General features: G+C 48.4%; 1 protein-coding gene across 8 annotated transcripts in view; it reads left to right on the top strand.

Moving 5' to 3' along the window:
• CDYL2 (chromodomain Y like 2) overlaps nucleotides 1-21,147 on the top strand; it is a 240,981-nt gene that overhangs the window by 186,019 nt on the left and 33,815 nt on the right. For 7 of the 8 annotated variants that reach the window (XM_032156359.2, XM_058440457.1, XM_058440456.1 and 4 more), the window contains 3 exons: nucleotides 5,110-5,282; nucleotides 13,234-13,444; nucleotides 17,818-17,961. In XM_032156359.2, the coding sequence (XP_032012250.1) occupies nucleotides 5,110-5,282; nucleotides 13,234-13,444; nucleotides 17,818-17,961 (528 nt within the window). Of the gene's footprint in view, nucleotides 1-5,109; nucleotides 5,283-13,233; nucleotides 13,445-17,817; nucleotides 17,962-18,113; nucleotides 20,138-21,147 lie in introns of those variants that run through there. The other variant, XM_058440459.1, reaches the window with a different exon arrangement.

Genomic DNA, 21,147 nt, shown 5'->3' on the forward strand with positions numbered 1-21,147 from the left:
GCCTCAGCCTCCCAAAGTACCAGAATTACAGGCGTGAGCCACCAGTTTCTTTGCTGCTTATTATTCCTTGCACGTCAGTTTTTCTTTCTGAATATAGTTTCTTTTTCTTGAAGTACATTCTTTTTTAGTTCTTTTAGTGAGGGTCTAAAAATTGTAAACATTCTTTGACTGAAAATGCCTAATTTTTACCCTTCCTTTTAAGTGAATTTAGCTGAGTGAAGAATTTGTTGACAGTTGTTTTCCTCAGCACCTTGACAATTGTATTCTGCTACCTTCTGCAATGTATTTCTGCTATGTAGAATTTGCCTCCAGTCAAATATTTGCCCTCTGTAGGTAAGCTTTCTTTTTCCTCTGGATGTATTTAAGGTTTCGCTTTGTCTTTGATGTTCTGCAGTTTAAATATGATATGTCTGTGCATGCATGTATTGTTATTTCTATTGCTTAGCTTTTTGTTGTAGTTCTTAAATTTTAGGATTCAAGTCTGTGGTAGATAGAAGCCCTCTCCCCAAGATATTCATGTCCAAATCTCCAGAATCTATGACTATGCTAGGTTCCATGGCTAGGGGGAATTAAGGTTTCAGATATACAATTAAGGCTTCCAGTTAGCTGACCCTAAAATCAAGAGTATTCTAGACTACCTGGATGGGCTCAGTGTAATCACAAGGGTCTTTAAATGTAGATGAGAGAAGCAGAAGAATCTATCAGAGTGACACAAACTAAGAAAGTGAGGAAGACCCAGTTGGGCATTATTGCCTTTGATGATGGAGGAAGGGGCCATGAACCAAGGAATGTGGGTGGCCTCTATAAGCTGGAAAAGGCAAGAAAATGATTATTCCTTAGAGCCCCCACAAAGGAATGCAACCTTGCTGACAACTTGATTTTAGCCCAGTAAACCTGCATCAGACATCTGACCTACAGGACTATAAGATAATAAGTTTATGTTATTTTAAGCTACCAAATTTATAGTAATTTTTTATAGCAGCCATAGGAAACTAGTGGATCTTTCATCAATTCTGTTAAATTCTTATCCTTTATCTCTTTCGATACTGACTTTCTCCTCTTCTCTGTGATCTCCTGATAGAATCTCTACAACACCTATGTTAAATCTTAGCATTCTTGTCTTTAATCTCTCCGTTATGTTTTCCATCTCTGTTTTTCTGTGCTACATTTTGTTCAATTACTTCAGGTCTTTCAGTTAATTTATGCTCCCTTTAGCACCACCTAATCTGCTTTTGATCTCAGCAGATGTCCATGACTTTGTTTTTCATTTCCAGAAGTTTGTTTTTCTCCTGAAATCTATTTTTTCCCCATATTCTCCTGTTCTTTCCTTATTGTTCATGTCTCTTTTCCTCTCTGTGATTATTTGAAACGTCCCTATTTTACAGTCTCTTTTGGATCCTTCTGTTACTTGAAGTCGTGTTATGTAATCCACTCATTTGCTGAGTATGCCAACTTGTATTTCCCAAGTGTTTTGTGATTTTTGATTGTGAGCTCATCTTCTGCTAGGATTTTTTTTTCCTGTGTAATTCCCATGCGGTCTGGGTTGCAGTTTCTCCCCAGAGTACTTTTACATTCATTTCCATCAGATACCTTAGGGATATTACCAGCCTGTGTCCAATTTCTGTGTTAATTTTTTCATCGTGTGGATTCTTCCCCATGTGGGTGTGGTAACTCAGAACTTGAAATCCACATACAGGGCAGGCTTGGAGTTTTAGCTTCTCATGGGAGAGTTTTCCTACAGCAAAAATAAATTATTTGCTTGAGTGGCTTGTCCTGACTGTGGTATGGCAACCAGGTAGCAGAAGGACTAGAAGGGCTGAGCGTGTTCGTGGTAAAGCTGATTCCATCATAGGCTTCCTGTCTCCAAAGCCTATACCTTTTCAGCCTGGCCACACTGCCTTGAGTCCTTGTGAATACCAGGCACCCAAGAGACATTGTGTAGTCAAGATGCACAGTGTTGCTGCAAGGTTGTGATTGGAAGGAGTCGGGGAGTGTGCACAGCTGTGAGGGGGATTGGTTCAGTCAGTACACAGACTTGGAGGGTCTGGATGATGCTTGGGCCTCAGAACGCAGCATGTGGGAGGAGCTCAGCTTCAGACCCTGGCTCCATCCTAGAATACACGGTCTGGAAGGGGATAAGATCTGCTTTCTCCTGGGCACCACAGAGCTCATTTCCTCCTGCTCCCATAGCCACACTGCTATCATGTGGAGGTCTTCAGATGAAAAGCCCTGATACTTTGAGAGGCAGCCTAGCCTGCGGTGAAGGACATGGGCCCTAAACTCTGACTTCACGAGTCCTAGTCTAGCTCCACCCCATACTTGCAAACTTCTCACAGTCACTGTACTTTGATTTTGTCTTTTATAAAATGGAGCTTGAACAAGTGACTCCCCCAGAAGGTTAAGTGAGTTCACGTCGTAGAGCAGCACTTCTCAAACAATAACATGCATATGAATTCCCTGCAGGTCCCGTGAACGTGAAGAAACTCATCCTGTTGGTCTGGGCTGGGGCCCAAGACTCGTCATTTCTAGCCAGCTCCTAGGAATGTGAAGCTGCTGCTTCAAGGTCTAAGGACCATACTTTGAGTAGTGAGGTTTGAAAGTGCTTGGGGCAGAAGCTGACCTGTTCTGTAGGGTCAGTATATAAAAGGGGACATCTTGCAGGGTATGTGCCATGCACTGCACTAAGCAGTCTACTTGCATCTTGTTTGTTGGTTCATCTGAGGTAGCTCTGAATTTTACAAATAGGGAGACCAGGAGAGGCTAATGATTTCACCTCAGAACACCCAAGATACTGTGGGGTAGAAGTGGAGCTTCTGCCCAACTGTAGCCCCAGAGGCCCATGTTGACCTTCTGGAACCCCCTGTAATACGTCTGGGCTGGGGCTTTAGACTCTGCATTTCTGGCCGCCTCCTGAGGGGTGTGATGCTGCTGTTCCAAGGACCACACTTTGAGCAGCGAAGTTTGAAAGTGCTCGGGGCAGACAGAGCCTGTACCATCTTAGCAGGATGCTTTGATCCAGCCAGTTTGTTGGCGCAGGCTCTGCCACTTCCTGACAGGTTTCCTTGAGAAAGTCACCTTTCTCTCTGAGCCTCAGTTTCCCTTTGTATAAAATGGAGCTAATAATAATGTCCACCTCACAAGGGGTTGGGGGTGCAAGTACTCATGGGCAAGTGCTCTGTAACCTTCAGGCTCATCCAAAAATAGTTGCTCGTGTGATGAGGAGCTGAACAGCCCAGCTGCATGCCTTTGAAGAGTGTAAACATAGTTAGCCTTCATGGGGTGCAAACTTTTTGGTGGCAAACTTTTTGCAGTCTTTTAAATGGTTTTCACAGGTGCCTTTTGAGTTGGCTTTGTAAAAGCTTCTAGGTGAGTGAGCAAGCAGCCTGCCTAATTTCCTCTGAAGTTGAGAAAAAGGGCTATGAGGGAGTTTCTGTGTGACTAAACAAGCAGATACTGAGTGTCCACCATACCCCAGGCACTGTGCTAGGCTCTGAGTACACAGTGGGGAATAAGAGAGATTCCATTCCTGTCTTTATTAAAATAACAGTTGAGCAAGTGTGGACAAATAAAAGGCAGGAAACAAACAAGTAGTAGGTTAGGCAGGTAAATGTATGATAAATGAAGAAAACAAATGGGGGTGCTGGGCAAGGGAGAATAGGGGGAGGAGAATAGGGTGGGTCATAGAAGGAATTTCAGAATCAAGGAGCCTGGGCAACCCCACAAGGGGTGGGGATATTGGCACGTGCAAAGGTGATTAGGTGAATATGAGCTTGGCCCAGGCAAGATGTTCAAAGAAGGCTGCAGGGTCGTAACTGGGAGCTCTGGGCTCTCCTAGCTGCCCCACCCCTGCCTGTCCGCCACTGGGCTGGCTGCTTGCTCTGGGGCTGTCTCCTCTCCTTCTCCATGAATGGAAGGCCATGGCCAGACAATGGGAATTTGCAGTGTCGAAGTGCGTAGACCAGGCATTGTGTGAGCCAGGCCAGGGCTCAAATCCAGCTCTAACACTTACCAACTGTGTGGCCTTGGACTAGTGTCACGACCTCTCTAGGCATCTGTTCCCCGGTCTGGAAGTAAGAATAGTGCCCACTCACTGGTGCAGTGGAGGCTGGAACCCATGTAGCAGGGTACCTGGCCTGCAGTACATGTTCACTGCTAAAGTAGCACTTGTTGGTCTTACCACTTACCGAGGCACCCGTGTCTGTCTCCCAAATTCTGTCCTGCCCTCCACCTGCCTAAGACAAGGTCATAGAGTCCTAAAAATCCTAGGGCATACGTGCAGGAGACCCACGCAGGAGATAAGGGGAACTTGTCCCATGATGGCAGGGTGGCCGGCACGGTTCTTCCATGTCAGATGGCACCTTTACTGGCATGAAGAGGAGGAACAAAATGCCTTTTATCCAGAATTCGTCACTACCTCCCAGGAATGTGAACCTGCAGGTGGCCATAGCATAACCTTTCCTTTCATTTATTCTTCACTGGAGTCCTTGAGAGTGGGTCCACCCACTTATAGATGGGGACATTGAGGATGAATAACCAGCATGGCTCAGGTCCCATGGCTAGTAAGTTGCAGAGCCAGAATTTGGACCAGGGGCTTGGAACACCAGTGGGACATTGAACCCAGGTCTGGATCTGATGCCAAAGCCCACTTGCCATGTGGCATCTGCAAGCCAGGCGGGATATGAGCTGGATGAAAGATGAGCTAGGATGTATAATAATTAAATTGAGTCATCTAGAGATGGCTTACATCCCTCACTTGGACTGTGCACGGATTTTTTCCACATCTTGTAAAGGGCTAAATAAGCAAATGCCAGAACAAGATTTGCAGAGATTTACCAAGGATTGAGTGACTCCAGGCCAGGCTTCCAGATCTGCAGCCAGTGACCATACTGCCTCCTTATTAGCACTCTTCTGCCTTCTCCAGGGATAGTGCTGGAGGGCTTTGGCTATGATAAGTGTTTTTCTCCTTGCTCTGGACTCATGCTTGTACTCAGGGGAGGCTCCCTGGCCTCTACCCTCAGGGGGTCAGGCCTCTGGCTGTCTTGCAGTCTGAAAGCCCCAGGGTTACAGGATAGGCACTTAACATTCCTGCAAATTCATCTCTGCCGGCAGATCATGAAAGAAGTCCGGCGAGCGCTCTGCAACGCAGCCACAGATGACAGCAAACTGCTGCTCCTCAGCGCAGTAGGGAGCGTGTTCTGCAGCGGCCTGGATTATTCCTACCTAATTGGCCGGTTGTCCAGCGACCGGCGAAAGGAGAGCACTCGGATTGCAGAAGCCATCAGGTGAGCTGTGCTCCTGTTCCCACACCTTGGGGTCCTGCTTAGGATTACCAAGTAAAAATGCAGGCTGCTCAGTTACATTCGAATTTCAAACAACCAGGAATTTTATTTTTAGCATAAGTATATCCTGTGCAATATTTGAGGTCTGCTTACTTTTTTAAAATGTTGGATGTTTATCTGAAATTCAAATTTTTACTGGGCATCCTGTATTTTTATCTATAACAGTAGTCCTGCCAAAATTAGGGAAGCTTTGCTCTCTAGGTTAGATCCCACTTTCATTCTTTTGGTCAGAAAGTTTTTTATTTGCTATCAAGGCGTGAGTCTGGTAGTGGCCATGTGTTATCCACACTGCTCCCGCCCCTTGCCTGACGGGGAGAGTCTCTGGTTGTGTGGTTGTTTGTATGTCCCAGCACTGCCGTAGCTCAGCAATGGGGAGGTTGATGGAGGCGTTCCCTGGGCAGCTGTGTATTTGCAGACCCAACGGGGTACAGAGTATTTCCCCCTTTCTAATAGCCCCTGGGCAAAAGTTGGGATCCTGGGAGTGACATCCATTCCCAACAATGAGTACCCTTTTGGGATACCGAAGGGTAGTTATTTCCCCATTCTTTATCAGTATATCAAAAGCAAGTGAGTGTCATTTCTAGACACTAACGCTGTTTAGCTTGTTTACAGCTGTCACCCAGTGTTCACCTGGTGGGAGCTGCTGTATCTTGCTTAGGAATCAGACAAGTCACAATTCAGGAATGTCCCTGGTGACATGAGAAGGAACACTTATTCCACATGGTGTCACGGAGCCTCAGGCCACAAGTCAGGGATTTTCTAGGGCCTCCAGTCTCCATGGTTCTGTGGAAGTGCCACACAGAGGGAGGCCGATTCCCACGTGGCTGTAGGGGGCTTTGAGGGATTGCGTTGTCTCCAAGAGGTGATGCTGGCTGCTCTTGTGTGTGGAATTCTGAGTCCCTCTTCAGGGTGAAGCAGCCGTTGGAGGCCCTGCTCCAAAATACCCGTGTGTTTCCTGTTGCAGAGTTCTTGCCAGAAGAGACATGACGAGCCTGAGCACTGTTGTGTGAAAGGCAATGTGGTTATGGAGGCACAGGCTTCCTGGCTGTGCCCACACGGTTTGCGCTTTGCCTGGTCCCAGCTATGCCCTCTCGCTACTCTCTTTCCATGTGTGAAAGGGGGACCACAGGATTTCCAGCGTGCTTCTCTCCGCATGCATGAGGCCATCAGAGCCCATCCAGAGAAATGAGTCCCCATTTTTGTGACCCATGGAGCGTCAATCATGGTCTCTATCTGGTTTACACATTTCACTGGAGGCATTAGCTGGATTTCCAGAAGCGCAGGGAATCCTGGCTAACACAGCCCCTAGTTTTCACTCCATGCACGCGCAGCTCATTAGCATGCAGACCCCTTGTAGTGAGTTGAAGTGTGGCCCCCAAAAGATATGTCCATGTACCAATCCCTGGAACCTGTGGAGGTGACCGTATTTGGAAAAAGGCTCTTTGCAGATGTGATTAAGTTCAGAGTCCCGAGATGAGATCATCCTGGATTGGAGTGTGGGCTCCAGATGCAGAGAGAACTTACTTCATAAGAGGGGACACAGGCAGAGGAGAAGGTGATGTGACAGAAAAGGGAGAGCTTAGAGTCATGCAGTGTCAAGTCAAGGAACTCCAAGAATGGCCAGCAGCCACCAGCAACTGGGAGCGAGGCCTGACACAGCTTCTCTGTCAGAACTTCCAGAAGGAATCAGCCCTGCCAACACCTTGAGTTTGGAATTCTGGTCTCCAGAACTATGAGAGAAGACCTTTTGATTGTTTTAAACCCCCAAGTTTGTGGTGACTGTTCCCTAGGACACTAATACAGCCTGGAAGGAAATCATTAGCAGCTCAAAGAGCCCCATCTTTTCAGGCTCTCCTCTTAGGCAAGGGCCCATCCTGACCTCCGCCCAGCATCCTCAATGGCTGCCCTTCTGGTGGGCAGCTGTTCACCTTTGCTGGATGGGGTCCATTAACAGATTATCCCAGACAGCTACAGGCAAGATGGGACTCCCAGGCCAGCCCTGGGCTGATGGTGATGAGGCTTGTCCCAGCGTGAGGAGGGCGTGGGGGTCCTTCTTGCATGCAGAAATAAGGTATCGTAGCTGGGTCGCTGAAGGGATGGAAGCTGAACAGAAACAGGGTACCCAGGAGGCCAGGTCTCATGACGGATTTCTCCAGAGCCCCACTGAATGGTTCCTTCCTGTGGGTTTGCACGCCCAGTCTCTCTGGTGAGGGAAGTGTCTCCCTGGCCTGTCCCTGCATTTGTGTCTTAGATGTATCAAAGTTGAGGAGCAAAACCTTTTCTCCTGTCCCCGTAGCATCTACCCATTGGGGTCTGCAGCATGATATCTATGCATCTCTGGACTCTTGAGAACCAAATTCTTGGAGAAAGAGGTGTCAGAGGCAGATGGGGTTGAAAACATCAGCTGTAGGAGAACATGGCTGGGGCCTGGGGCCCAAACTGGCTCCTGACTTTCCCAGCTGAGTAGTTCTGGGGAAACATGGCCAGTGGAATTCAGACATTTGCCATCTCAGTGGGCAAGTGAGCTCCCCTTAGGCAGAGCACAGGGCAAGATGGCGGAGGCAGGAGGAATTCTTCTCGATGCTTCAAAGGGAGCAGAAGTTGCTAGTTCATGAACTGGCAAGGATGGGGGCGTGGGAAAGGAGATGTTCACTGGACCACTGGTTCCCAGCCCTGACAGCATAGAGAGGCCCAAGGGAGCATTCCCAAGACCCAGATGCTTGGCAACACCCCCAGGGGACTATGAGTTATTTAGGCTGAGGTGGGGCCAGCGCATCTTTCGATGTCAATCATCCTTGGTGGTTCTTATGTGCACCCAGGGTTGGGAACATCCACCATGTGCTAACGAGATTTCTGCACCACTGATTGAGAGCACTAAGAGAAACACAAGATTCTTATTTTTATGCAAGCGAGAAAAGGTGGTTATTAAGGGGATGAGTGTGAGGAAGGAGATGATACAGGCATGAGAAAGGTGAGAACCATGAGCGAAGATGGATGGAAGTGCAGAAGATGTGGCTGTGTAGAGACAGATGCTCCCGCGGTTAGAAAGAGACCGTGGCTCGCCCATCAGCACCAAACTCTTTTTTTAGTATATGTGCTGCCGAAGCGAGCACAGCACCAAACTCTTTTAAGGCATCTCCAACTCTCCCAACTTGGGAGTGCTGCCTGGGAGGCCACACTCTGGAGTCGGGGACACAAGGAGGCAGCGAAGCATTCTGCAGAGAACGTTTTGTGGATTTCCAGAGGGGTGTCCTGAGGGAAGCGCACTGTCATTGAAAGGAGCCTGATTCGTACTGCAAGTTCTCTTCCTGCTGCTGTGGATTTTCTAGCTGTATGAGCATATTTACAAGAAATCTCTTGTGAAAGAACTTCCTTCAAAATCTAGCAGGGCCGAAACATTTTTTGGACATAGAACTGCCCCCATCTCTTCTCTTGGGACATGCTCCTGGTAGGGCTGACCAGGCGTGCCACATGGCCTTGGCACCCCGTGAGCAGTACTCTCACCCCCTCCTCATCCTTGCCTAAAGAAAACTTGCATACACGTGACCGAGACTGGTGACTGGGACCCATCACTCTGCAAATGTTTGATGAATGAACTAGCAGATTTGGGGAGAGCTCAGGTGATTTGTTCAGAAGCCTCTCTCCAGGATCCATCCCGAAAAGAGTCTGCCTCCTCTGAACTTGTCATAGGTGACAAGTTGGCTTGTTCAAACGTGGTATTCAGGAAAGCAGTGTTGGCTAGCAGCTGCCCACGTGGCCCCTGGAAGCAGGCTGCCTGAGCTCAAAGCTGCCTCTGCGCTTGCTGGTGGTGGAGCCTTGGGTATGTCATGGATCTCTCCGCGCCTATTAGCTCATCCAGAAATTGGGACCAATCAAAATGATGGTACTGGCCTCACTGGTGTGTTGCTAGGATAAAGAATAAAAAGATACTCTATGTGAAACAGTTGGGCTGTTCCTGGCACTAATATGTACTTGGACTTATTATTACGGTTTTTGTCACTACTTCTGGTACTTCCAGCCATGACTTATAGCTAAGCTGAGTCTAAGTCCAGGGAGTGGGCGCCTGGACTAAGGGGTGGGTTGTAGACTAAGGAGCGGCCTGCTGGGGACCTCTCTGGGGGCCCCAGGATGGTGGTCACTGGTTGGTCCTGTACTGGCTGACTTGGCTCTGACCTTTGGCTGGGGGAGGGTTCTCCTCCATGCCTCTGGTTAAAGGGAGGGGGTAACTGGGTCACAAGAGAAATGCCGATTGCTCCAGGGGAAATTGAGACTTTCCTGTGAGCAGAATTTTGCTTCTGGGTCACCTGTAGCCTAGGAGAATGGATCACAGACCAATTTGAGAATTGAATGAGGACTCTGTCCACCCTCCCCAGCAGATGCACTACCAATAATAATAGCAGCAGGGATTGCGTGCTCCCTGCATGTCAGCACTGGGCTAGCACCCTGCATGGACCGTCTCCTTGGATTTTCATTCAACTCCCTATCTGGGGCAACATCATTGATTTTCCCATTTTACAGAGGGAGAACTTGAGGCTCCAGAGACCAGGCACCCTGTCCAAGGTCTCACCATTAGTTAGGGGCAGAACTGAGACTTCACTCTGACTCTTTCAGTTTCTGAAGTTCTTGCTCCTTCTGGCACGTCAGTGCAGCCCAGCAGCTTTGTCAGGCAGAAGCCAAAGGGTTGGGTAGAGCAGAGGAAGATGTGCGGGTCAGGTCAGCCTGATGGCCTTGGGTGTGGGGGAAGGTGGCGTACAATCTTCCCTATGCAGCCCCGCCATCGCAGAAGGGTCAGATATCTGAGCTGCAGGGCCCGTAATGCAATATCCTGTTTGCTGCTTGGCTCCCAGTGATAGAGATCTACTGCCCGAGGTGAGAGAAAGAGGATGGGGGGTGGCCTTCATTAAACATCAGGTGACATTTTCATATCAAGGAAATGAAGTGCGAGGCAGATTGGATGACACAGGAGGCGCTAGGGTGGAGGGTCAGAGCTCTGCACGACTTGTCCCCTTTCTCTTGCGTCCCTGATTCCCTTGCACGGATCTCAGGTTGGAAAACACAGAGTGAAAGGCTCTGGGGTCCTGTAGAGGAAAGCTCTGGAAAGTCACAAGGGCTGCAGTCCATTCCTGAAGGATGTCATGTGGTTGATGGAGCTGATGTGGCAACAGTATCAGGGAGGCTTACAGGAGACCCACGGCAGGGAGGCTGTCTTGACAGACGTGGACCCTCTTTTATTAAAAACATCCAACAGAGGCGGAATGATACATTGTTGGAATGTTATGGAGGGAATTCTGCACCGAGTGGAAAGTACGGCCCCATGAGTCCTAAAGTCTTTCCCATCTCTGAGATCTAAGACTGTGGAATTGTATGAGGTCGCTCAGAAATGGGATGTTTGACAAAGTCATCCAAAGCCCCAAGGATTCTACAAAAAAGTCCATATCCGCTGCAGACCCCAGATTGCTTTCAGTGAAAAGGACTTGGAAAAACCAGTGACCTAACCTAAAACCTCACCATTAGGTTAGGAAGTGAATGATGCGAGGAGATGGGCCACTGGAATACCAAGCTTCAGAAGTCATGGAGCCAGAACTCCCTGTCTGAAGTAGTACCTTTCGGGGGCCAGCAGGGACTGAGAGCTAACTCCACCATCTCAGGGAGTGTGATGCCTCAAGCATGAGTCAGAGGCATGTACTTTCGTGATGACTTACATAGATCGTAAGATACCTTCTACCCCGGCAGAACATTAAGTAGACTTCTCGCAGTTGAATCTGATTCCAGTATATCATTATGATATCCACAACTTTTGATAAGAATTGGGGGAAGGAACAGTATTGATTGAGAAGAGATAAATCAGCTCGACTTTTTTTTTTTTTTTTTTTTTGAGACAGAGTCTCACTCTGTCTCCTTTGCTGGAATGCATGGATCTCAGCTCACTACAACCTCCACCTCCTGCGTTCAAGCGATCCTCCTGCCTCAGCCTCCCAAGTAGCTGGGACTACAGGCATCCGCCACCACACCCGACTAATTTTTTTATTTTTAGTAGAGGCGGGGTTTCACCATATTGGCCAGGCTGGTCTAGAACTCCTGTCCTTGTGATCCGCCCACCTCAGCCTCCCACAGTGCTGGGATTATAGGCGTGAATGACCGTGTCCAGCCTCTACTTTTGTATTAGTTAAGTATTAGCTGTTGTAACAAGTAAACCTCATAAATAGAAATGTACTTCTCACATACATAAACCTAAAATAGATGTCACCATCAGCCCGTGGCTGTCTTCCCAGTGGTGACTCAGGAACCTAGACTTCTTCCATCCTGTGGCTCGGCAAATGTCTTCCAAGACTGCTGTGCTCATCAAGATTAATGGGCTTGGAGGATGCCATGGTGGGAGGTTTGATGTGCACTTGGAAGTGGTACTGGTGGGTTTTTGCTCACATCCTGTTTGGCCCCCACTTGGTGACTTGGCCACAGCCACATGCAGTCAGAGATGGGAAATGTGGCTGGCCAGCAGACCTGGGAAGAAGAGGGAAAACAGGTTTGGTGAAGAGCTGGTTCACCATTGCCACACCTCTGCAGTCTTTGTTCTCGTTCTGGGAGACTCATGTATTTGCTCAACAGCTGTTTACTGAGTGCTAATTCCAATATTGATGGAAGCCAAGCAGTGCCCCAAGCAGACCTCTGCGTGTCCTTAAGGAGCTAAAGGGGAAGAAGAATCCAAAAACAAGCAAATAATTAGTTACGGTGATTGCAAATTTTGATAATGGTGTTTTCTAAGAACTCTCAGAGGCCCATGTGGCTCATGCACACTGAGCAAGGGCAAGAGTGATGTGAGGGAAACCTGGAGAGGTAAGCTGAGGCAGGCCAAGGTCAGACCAAGGTCATGGGCATTTGGATTTTATTCTCGTGAGTTCTTATAGTTTCTAATCTTCCCTCTGAATGTAATGAAGGATGCAGACTTTACTAGACATCTTGTGTCTTTCCTCCATGTCCAGATGAATATTAAAATTTTATAGATCATACATAGCAACTAGGAAAAGGCAAAAAGCCTTCTGAGGCAAAGGAAATAGAGGTCATTGCTGATGGCTCTGTGTAATTGGTAAAGGTACATGCCTTGCTCAGTGCAGAAGGGCAGGGAGAGAAAATATTGCCCATTCTTGTAGCCATGATTCTTGCTCCTGCCTACAGGGAGCCCAATTTTAGTCAGAGCCATCCTAACATATTCAGCATCTTAGAACCACCCTTGATGAGTCTGGCATCCCTGCAGGTAATTCAGAATCAGACCATCCTAGGTGTGATTTTTGAAATAAATCTTAAGTGTCATCAATCCCAGCATGTACCCACCATCTGAAGCTTGAAGTCCCTCTACAGCATCACCCAGCATAATCATCGAGCTAAAATGCAAGTGCCTTCAGGAATGAGGAATTGATACCCCACGAAGCCACTCCATTCACCTTTGGCCAGAGATGTTAGAACATTCTTTCTCTCTTTGAGTTGAAATTTGCCTCCCTGTTACACCTTCCCTTTGGTCCTGGTTCTTCACCTTAACATTAAGATTGACTTCCTTAGGATATATGCAAATTCTGTCAATATATAGGGTACCCATATAACTTACTGTCTAAGCCATGGCTTTTGAGAGTGGAAGGAGATGGTAACTGGGTGCAGTGCTAGGACATGGGGCATGAACTGGGGCAGTCTGAGCAAACAAGGACTTGCAATGACCCCATCAGTATACCTCAGAAAATCTGACAGCTGGTGGTTCCATGTCCAGGCAATGAGGCCCTTGCTTGGCACCTCTCACCTCTGACGACCTGAGGGTGCTCCTCACAGCACCTGGGAGAGTCAAGGGTTCCAATGGGGCTTAGCAAGCTGTAGTCACCTGTTCAAGAGGATCTTCTTTCCCTCCCAGGGACTTTGTGAAGGCCTTTATCCAGTTTAAGAAGCCTATCGTGGTGGCCATCAATGGGCCGGCCCTGGGCCTGGGTGCCTCCATCCTACCCCTCTGTGACATCGTGTGGGCCAGTGAGAAGGCCTGGTTCCAGACGCCCTACGCCACCATCCGCCTCACGCCTGCTGGCTGCTCCTCCTACACCTTCCCCCAGATCCTGGGCGTCGCACTGGTAAGCCTCCTGTGATACCTGGATTCGGGTCCCAGCAGGATCCTTCCTCTGCCTTGGGTTTAGGGGCTTTTCATGGGGCTAGAAACCTGAGGGTGTTGTCAGCCTGCGGATTGGCTTGGCTGCCTCATATCCTTCATGCCTTCAGTGCCAGATGGTGTAGCCCGGCCTGAGAAGATGGCGATGATGTCAGTGTGTGGACCATGCACTCTGCATGGTGTCTCAATTATTCCTCACTCCAACCCCCTGAGGGCATGTCTTAGGATTAGCTGGGTGCTGTAACAAGCAGCCCACAGTCTCAGTGGCTTTAACAACAAAACTTGCCTTCTTACTCTTGCGTGGTCCAGCATCGGTGTAGGAGCCACCCACAATATCTGGGGACCCAGGTGTCTCCCATCCAGTAAATGTGCCCTCACTTCCAGCCAATGGGAGAGAAGAGAGAGCCAGAAGCATCACCCTGGAGGGCTTCACGGGCCAGGCCTGCAGGGGCATCTTCACCTCCACTCATGTGCCATTGGCCATGACTCAGCTTCTGGCTACATGCACCTGCAAGGGAGGCCGGGAGACGTAGCGCAGCGCATGTCCAGCAAGAAGAGGGAAAGGTATTCTGTGAACACAAAGCAGTCTGCACCCCATGTGGAAACAGTTGCGATTTCCATCTTACAGATGGAACGTTAAGCTCAGAGAAGTCGTGTCACCAGGTGGGGCAGACAGAGCCACTGTCCAACGGAGGCGGCAGAGTCCACTGTAAGCTGTGGTCAGTTTCTGCACCAACATCCAGAAGCAAGTCTGGACAGGAGAGAGCAGTGAGGACAGCTGGCACATAGGAAGCACTTCCTGCGTGCTGGGCTGGGCTGTCAACGCAGTCCACGCCCCTGTGAGGCAGGACAGCTGTGATCCCCATTTTGCGGATATGGAGACTGAGGCTAGAGAGGTTTAGTGAGTTGTCTAAAGGCATGCAGTGGTAATGCCAGTTGTGGGATTTGAGCATGAACTGGCTGGTTCCACTGTCTGTGCTCTGAACCCAGCCTCTTATTAAATAGGTCCCACATCTGAGGGGTTAATCTGAGATTAGCTGTCAGGACCAGGGAGGGGTTCAGAATGTGTAGCTGGTCCGAGTAGGTGTTGGAGGTGCCGTGCTGCTGGGTCTGGGCTTCCTTTGACAGCTCCTCCCCTGCGGACTCTCAGGCAGCGTCTGCTGTTCAGAGCAGCCATGAGCTCTGAACTCAGCTCTTATGGGCTAATCCTTATTTTATAAGCACAGGTCCTAGCTGGATCTCAGAAGGTTCTCAGGGAGTCCGCTCCTTCCAGCCCCCTCTAGCCAGTCAGCTCCCTTTTTCCTTTCCCTTTCTTCAAATACTGCAAATCCACTAAGTGCCCGGCTCGCCACACCCACCAGGAGTCCAGGGGTGAACAAAAACCCTGCTCTTCAGACCTTCTATTCCCCAGCTCTGTGTCTTCGAAGGAGGTCCCACCTTGTTCAGAGAGGACCCCTTTGAACAGGTGACATTTGAACAGACGCAAGAATTCCAGGCAGAGGATGCACGAATGGCAGAACAGAGCAGGGAGTGGGCCTGGCAGGCCCTGGGTTGAGAGTCGTCAGGTCAGTGTGGCTGGGGCCTGGTGAGGATGGTGGGGAGAGGGCGAGGGATGAGGCCATGGCAGTGGCTCCTGTGAGCCTGGCACGCCGGGGAGGGTGCTGGGCCTTCTGCATTGTGCCCGTCTCAGAAAGGTCTGCCCAGGGTCCACTGGGGGCATCTGCCAGCAGATGCCGTAGGTCACAGGAGACCCACAAAACTGCTAGAGAAGCACCCCTTAGGTGACAGGGCCAAACTCTGCAACCCCAGAGAAAAGGGCGAGTGCTGCCTCCCGGCCCTGCAAAGTGTGCTGGCAGCTTGGTGCTGTCATCATGCCTCTTGGACAGCAGAGAAGATTGTGGCTTTGTGACGTTAAGTGCCTTGCCCAGAGTCACATGCCAGTGACTAAACTCTGTTTATGTTCTTGTTTTCTTAGCTCTAGCATGGGTTGTTTGTGAATTTTATGGGTCTTCACTACGGACACCCTACCTCCGCCCAAGATTCCCCTTTCTCTATGAGTCCTTAGGCTTCTGGATAATATCCTTAAGTTCTCTCTTCAAAAGAGAACAGTCCATTGTGACCCGACGGCTATTGTGAATTGTTCCTTTTTAGGAACAGACTCCAGGATGTTTCTTTTGACATCTTGATTTTATCGGAAGGTCAACAACCACCTTTGACATTACTCTCATGCTCTTGAGGCAGCTCTGCACATTCTCAGGGCTGTGATTGTTGCACCTGGGCAAGCACCTGTGGAAGAGCAGGGGCTTTTACACTGGATTTCTTGTCTTCCTTTGCAGTTCCATCACCCATTGTTCCATCTGAGGGCCTGCAAGCCCATTCTTCTCATCTCTCAAGTCCTGCTTTTGTTACAATAGTGAGGCTGAAAAGCGGTGTCCCTTTTCCTTCCTTCATATTCCTCCTTGTTGTGTTTTGAAAATGACATCACCAACCATAACAAAAATAGCAAATCTCTACTACCCCTTCTGCACATACCAGGCCCTGTTCTAAGCACCTCTCAGTTAACCTCGCCTCTGTGCTGGGAGCTTGGTGCTGTCTTGATGCCTCTTGGACAGCAGAGAAGATTGAGGCTTTGTGACGTTAAGTGACTTGCCCACACTCACACTTCAGTGACTAAACTCTGTTTATGTTCTTGTTTTCTTAGCTCTAGAGTGGGTTGTTTGTTAATTTCACCAGGGACACCCTACCTCCGCCCAAGAATCCCCTTTCTCTCTGAATCCTTAGGCTTCTGGATAATACCCCTAAGTTCTCTCTTCGAAGAGGGCACTGCAGGATATGGTGTCTGAGAGGTGGCCAGGAGCCTTTCCGTATGAATGGAGGCCTCGCCTTGCAACTCGCACCTGCCAGGGATTAGCTTCCAGTGGATCTGAATCCAGGTTCATTGGAGCAGATATGGCCATTTGCCACTTCTCCCGGCAAACTTCTGCTGAGTTCATTTGACTGAGGTGTTCTTCAGAAAGCATCAAGTCCTCCATTTATGTTCAAATCTTGAACCAAGCAAGCATATGCTAAGACTTACTATCGTCATAAAAGATTGCCCTCCACCCTGGTGTGAAAGATTGTCCTCTGGGTCATCATGAACTATCAGTGACAACCAGAACTAAGTCGGGGAACTTACGCATCGCTCTGGAGGCCTGAGAGTGCCTGGCATTTCAATGCCAACCCAAGAGGAGCTAGCACATACAGGCAGGAGAGAAGAGCAGGTGGGGAAGGCGTTGCCGGCCATGCGGACCCTATCACATGGATTTAACCATTATGCCCTAATTGTCAGTCACAGTCTGTCAGTTGCAGCTTATTACTATCATGTTCTCTGTCTGTGCCTAGGACCTTATCTATGTAGCTCCTCCCAGACCTTGTATGACAGATGTGAATTTCAAAGCAAAAGGAAATTCTCTGGGGAGTGTGGTACAGAGATATCCCAGGTCACCAGAGCCCAGGGAAGTTTGCTGTCCGCCCTTCACGACTGGGCAGTGCCCTTGCCCAGCCCTGAGCTGCTGGGAGAGATGCACGTCTCTGCTTGGGTATTGTGGTGTCATTCAGGACCTTTTTGGCTGCCAGTGATGGAAGCACTTTAACCAGTTTGATTTTTTAAAAAGGAGCTTAATGGTTCTCCCAGCTGGAAAGCAGAAGTGGCAGTTCCCTTGGGGAGACAGGGCTGGGGAATTCAAGTACCATCAGGTCTCTCTCTCTTTCTCTTAATATTTCTCTCTCTCTCTCTCTCTCTTCCCCTATTTCTCCTTTCCTTGTGGCCCCACCTCTCCACAGGCCGGGACACAGCCATGGATGGTCCTTGGGCTCACTGATGTTAGCCTGCAGTCAGAGAGGAAGAAAGACTTTTCCGCCACACCTGCAGCTGGAAACCCCACTTGAGCTTTATTATCTAGAAGGGAGCATCTCTTTATCCCTGGGCTGTTGTGGGCTGGGTACATTTCAGTGTCAATGGTGTCATCACGGCTGGGTCATCGGCTCTGAAATGTACCCATCCCACAACCCATGCCCATGGGTCTGCCACCAGAAATGGGGAGGGGCGTGGGGCATACAGAGTCACAGTAAATACACAGCTCCTTCGGGGAATTTAATGAAAACTGTGGACCTTCTGCTCATGGACACAAACATTTCCGTGCAATTCCCAAAGCTTATCTGACCCCAAAATAAGACAAGGATCTGGAAGGCGAGATGCCTTCCAGAACTGAGATGGTTGCAGGTGGCAAGCCCTGGACCAGCTGAGGGACATGGGTGGACCTCCAGGCCCTCAGTCTTCGCCTGCTTTTGCTTTTTCAGGCCAATGAGATGCTGTTCTGTGGGCGGAAGCTCACTGCCCAGGAGGCCTGCAGCAGGGGGCTGGTGTCGCAGGTCTTCTGGCCCACCACATTCAGCCAGGAGGTCATGCTGCGGGTCAAGGAGATGGCATCCTGCAGTGCCGTGGTGAGTTCCTGCGCCTCCTGCGTGCTTGTCCTTATGATAGACCCATTTTACAGATGAGGACAGCAAGGCTTAGAGGGCTTCAGTGACTTGCCAGAGGTCGCACAGGGAATAAGCAAAAGACCCTTTGCAATTTAACACCTGCCTTTTCTCAGTATTGACAGCTTCAATCAGAAGGAGACAGTCAGCATCATTACAAATTCTCCATCATCTCCAGGCAGAGAAACCCCACAGGAGAGATGGACACTCTAGGGTAGCGTCACTGCTTTCAAAGAAAGTCCTAAACACGTGCAAAACATCTGTAGCTTTCAAAGAAATGAGAAGCAAAGGCAAGTAAGGACAAAAAGTATTGAACCCATCCAGAGATGACTAGAGAAAACTGTACACACCATGCCTCTATTTCGTTTCTTTTCTCCACCAACTGCTCGGCACATTTAAATGTCACTGTTTGAAGATGCACTGAAAAATACATAAACAAATAACACCTCCGCAGAGGCAGTGGTTTTTAATTAAGTGTTGATTTTATCTCATAACAGTCACTCAGAGCACAGCAGGTGAATATCCTGTGGGAAGGTGGAGACAAGGCCACTCCTGCAGCCCCAGGGCCGGTTCCGGAGCTGAGAGAGGCATTTTGGGAGATTGAGGTTCTAGGACTCGCTCTGTGCTTGAGAAACAGGGAGCTGCTGCGTGCATTTTTGGGGCCAGACCCTTGCCCCTCCCTTCTTTGTCTCCCTCTGCCTGTGTTCACACCCGGCTGTCATGCTTCTCCTGCTGGGCCTCATCCCTGACTGTTGACACCTACTGTGTTTAAGCCCTGCCCCCTGCAAGCTGAACAGACAGTGCCCGCGGGGTGAGGGTGACGGTCGGGGGTGGCAGTCTCCAGGTTGTTAGTGAACACTCATGTGGGCCACGGGCATTGCTGATCTCTTCACTGGATTCTCTTTTAATCTTACTAATGACTAGGGTCACCAATTTGCCCCATCTTGTCTGAGACTTTCCTGGTGTGAGGACTGAAAATCCTGCATCCTAGGAAACCCCATTGTTCTCACGCTGCTGATAAAGACATACCCGAGACTGGGTAATTTATAAAGAAAAGGAGGTTTAATAGAGTCACTGTTCCATGTGGCTGGGGAGGCCTCACAATCATGGCGGAAGGCCAAAGGCATGTCTTACATGGCGGCAGACAAGACAGAAGTGACAACCAAGCGAAAGGGGAAACCCCGTATAAAATCATCAGATCTCTTGAGACTTATTCACTACCAGGGGAACAGTGTGGGGGAAACTGCCTCTGTCATTCAATTATCTCCCACAGGGTCCCTCCCATAACATGTGGGAATTATGGGAGCTACAATTCAAGATGAGATTTGGGTTGGGACACAGGCAAACCATATGCCCCTTAGTCCTGGGCAAACAGGGGTGGTTGATCACCCTGGGGTTAACTTCATGGAGAGACAGGTAGAAATTCTAAGCAGAGGAAGTGGCAAGAGTGAGGGTACCCAAGACAGGAAATCCACAGGGAGTGTAGGCAGCAGTGTGCGGTCAGGTGGCACGGGGATGCTCGGAGACATGTGACTGAAAAGGAGGGTGAGAGACTGGCCTGCAAGCTGCAGGGAGGGGTTTGACCTGTTCTTTGGCAGGGAAGAGAGGCTCAGGTGAAACCAACTCTTGAAGGACGCCTGAGGGGACAGGCTGTTAGGTCACGGAATACTGCAAGGAGGTCTCTGCTGCCAGCAGCTGTGAATTCAGGAGTGCTGGGGGTGTTTCCCAAGAATGGAACTACTCCAGCAGAGTAAAGCCCATGGCCTCTGGGAGTTGGTGCTCTTTGAGGCCATTCCAGGGGGAAAGAGCCAGCTGGGTCTGGCAGCTCATGCTACCACCTGCAGCCTCCAGCCCAGGCAGGGGAGTGAGGGTGCAGCCCCTCCCAGTCTGCTGGAGCCAGGGAGCTGCCATCTTGCTTCTTTCTGTTTGAAGGCATTTCAGGAGAGGCTGGTGGAGGCCAGCAAAGAATGCGCAAAGGCCTCACTTCTGGCCGTACCTCTGCCAGAGGGCGGCAGCAGCAGCATGGCTGTTGGAATCAGCCAGACCAGGTTTTCCTGCTCTTTTTACCCCTGAGTAGTCAGGCAGCTCTGGGCCACTTTACATCATGGAGTTTTGGGTTCTGCATCTGTAACATGGGGATCAAAAGACTGCTTACTTGCAGGGTTATCATGAGAAGTAAATGAAAGAATTCAGGAAACGTATTTCTCTTAGATCCTGTTGGATAATGGTGATCATAGTGGCATTGTTATAGTTATTACAAATATTACTACAATCATTACTCATTACTATGATTATTATTACTATGACTGCTATGAATTTTTACTCACTACTATGATCATTACTGTTGTTACTGTGATTATTGCTCATTACTAAGACCATTACTGTGATTATTGCTCGTTAATATGATTACTGTTACTATGATTATTACTCATTACTATGATTATTACTATTGTTACTATGATTATTGCTCATTGCTGTGATTATTATTACTATTGTTACTATGATTATTGCTCTTTGCTGTGACTATTACTATGATTATTACTCATTAGTATGATTATTGCTCATTACTATCATGATGGTAGTAATCATCTTAGTAATAACTGTAGGATTAATACTATATATACATAATATGTATATATTATATAATATATAATACATACACATAATTATATATTATCCATATACATAATATGATATGTATATATTATAGTGTATATACATATATACATGTGTTTACCTAAATACATATGTGTTTATATGTATATATAATGTATATAATACATAATATGTGTATATACATAATACTTTAGTAATAATGAATAATCATAGATCATTTATGATCATTTATCATAGCTGTGGACAGCAGCTACTACATTTATAACCATGATTACTAAGATCATTATTACTCATTACTACAATTATTACTATGGGTGTGATAATTGTTATTCATTCATATGATTTTTACTCCTTACTATAATGATTATGAAGGTGATAGCTTTGGGTGTTATTAGTTGTTACTACCATGATTACTAACATTGTAGCCTGAACACGGGGCATTGCTCTTACTGTGGGTTGTACGGATACTGTGACAACCATTCATTCATTTCATCGTCTTATTCTGTGTTCTCTCTGATCCTTGAGTTATTGCCA

The sequence above is a fragment of the Hylobates moloch genome, unplaced genomic scaffold, assembly GCF_009828535.3.
Source record: "Hylobates moloch isolate HMO894 unplaced genomic scaffold, HMol_V3 SCAFFOLD_6, whole genome shotgun sequence".
Lineage (NCBI taxonomy): Eukaryota > Metazoa > Chordata > Mammalia > Primates > Hylobatidae > Hylobates > Hylobates moloch.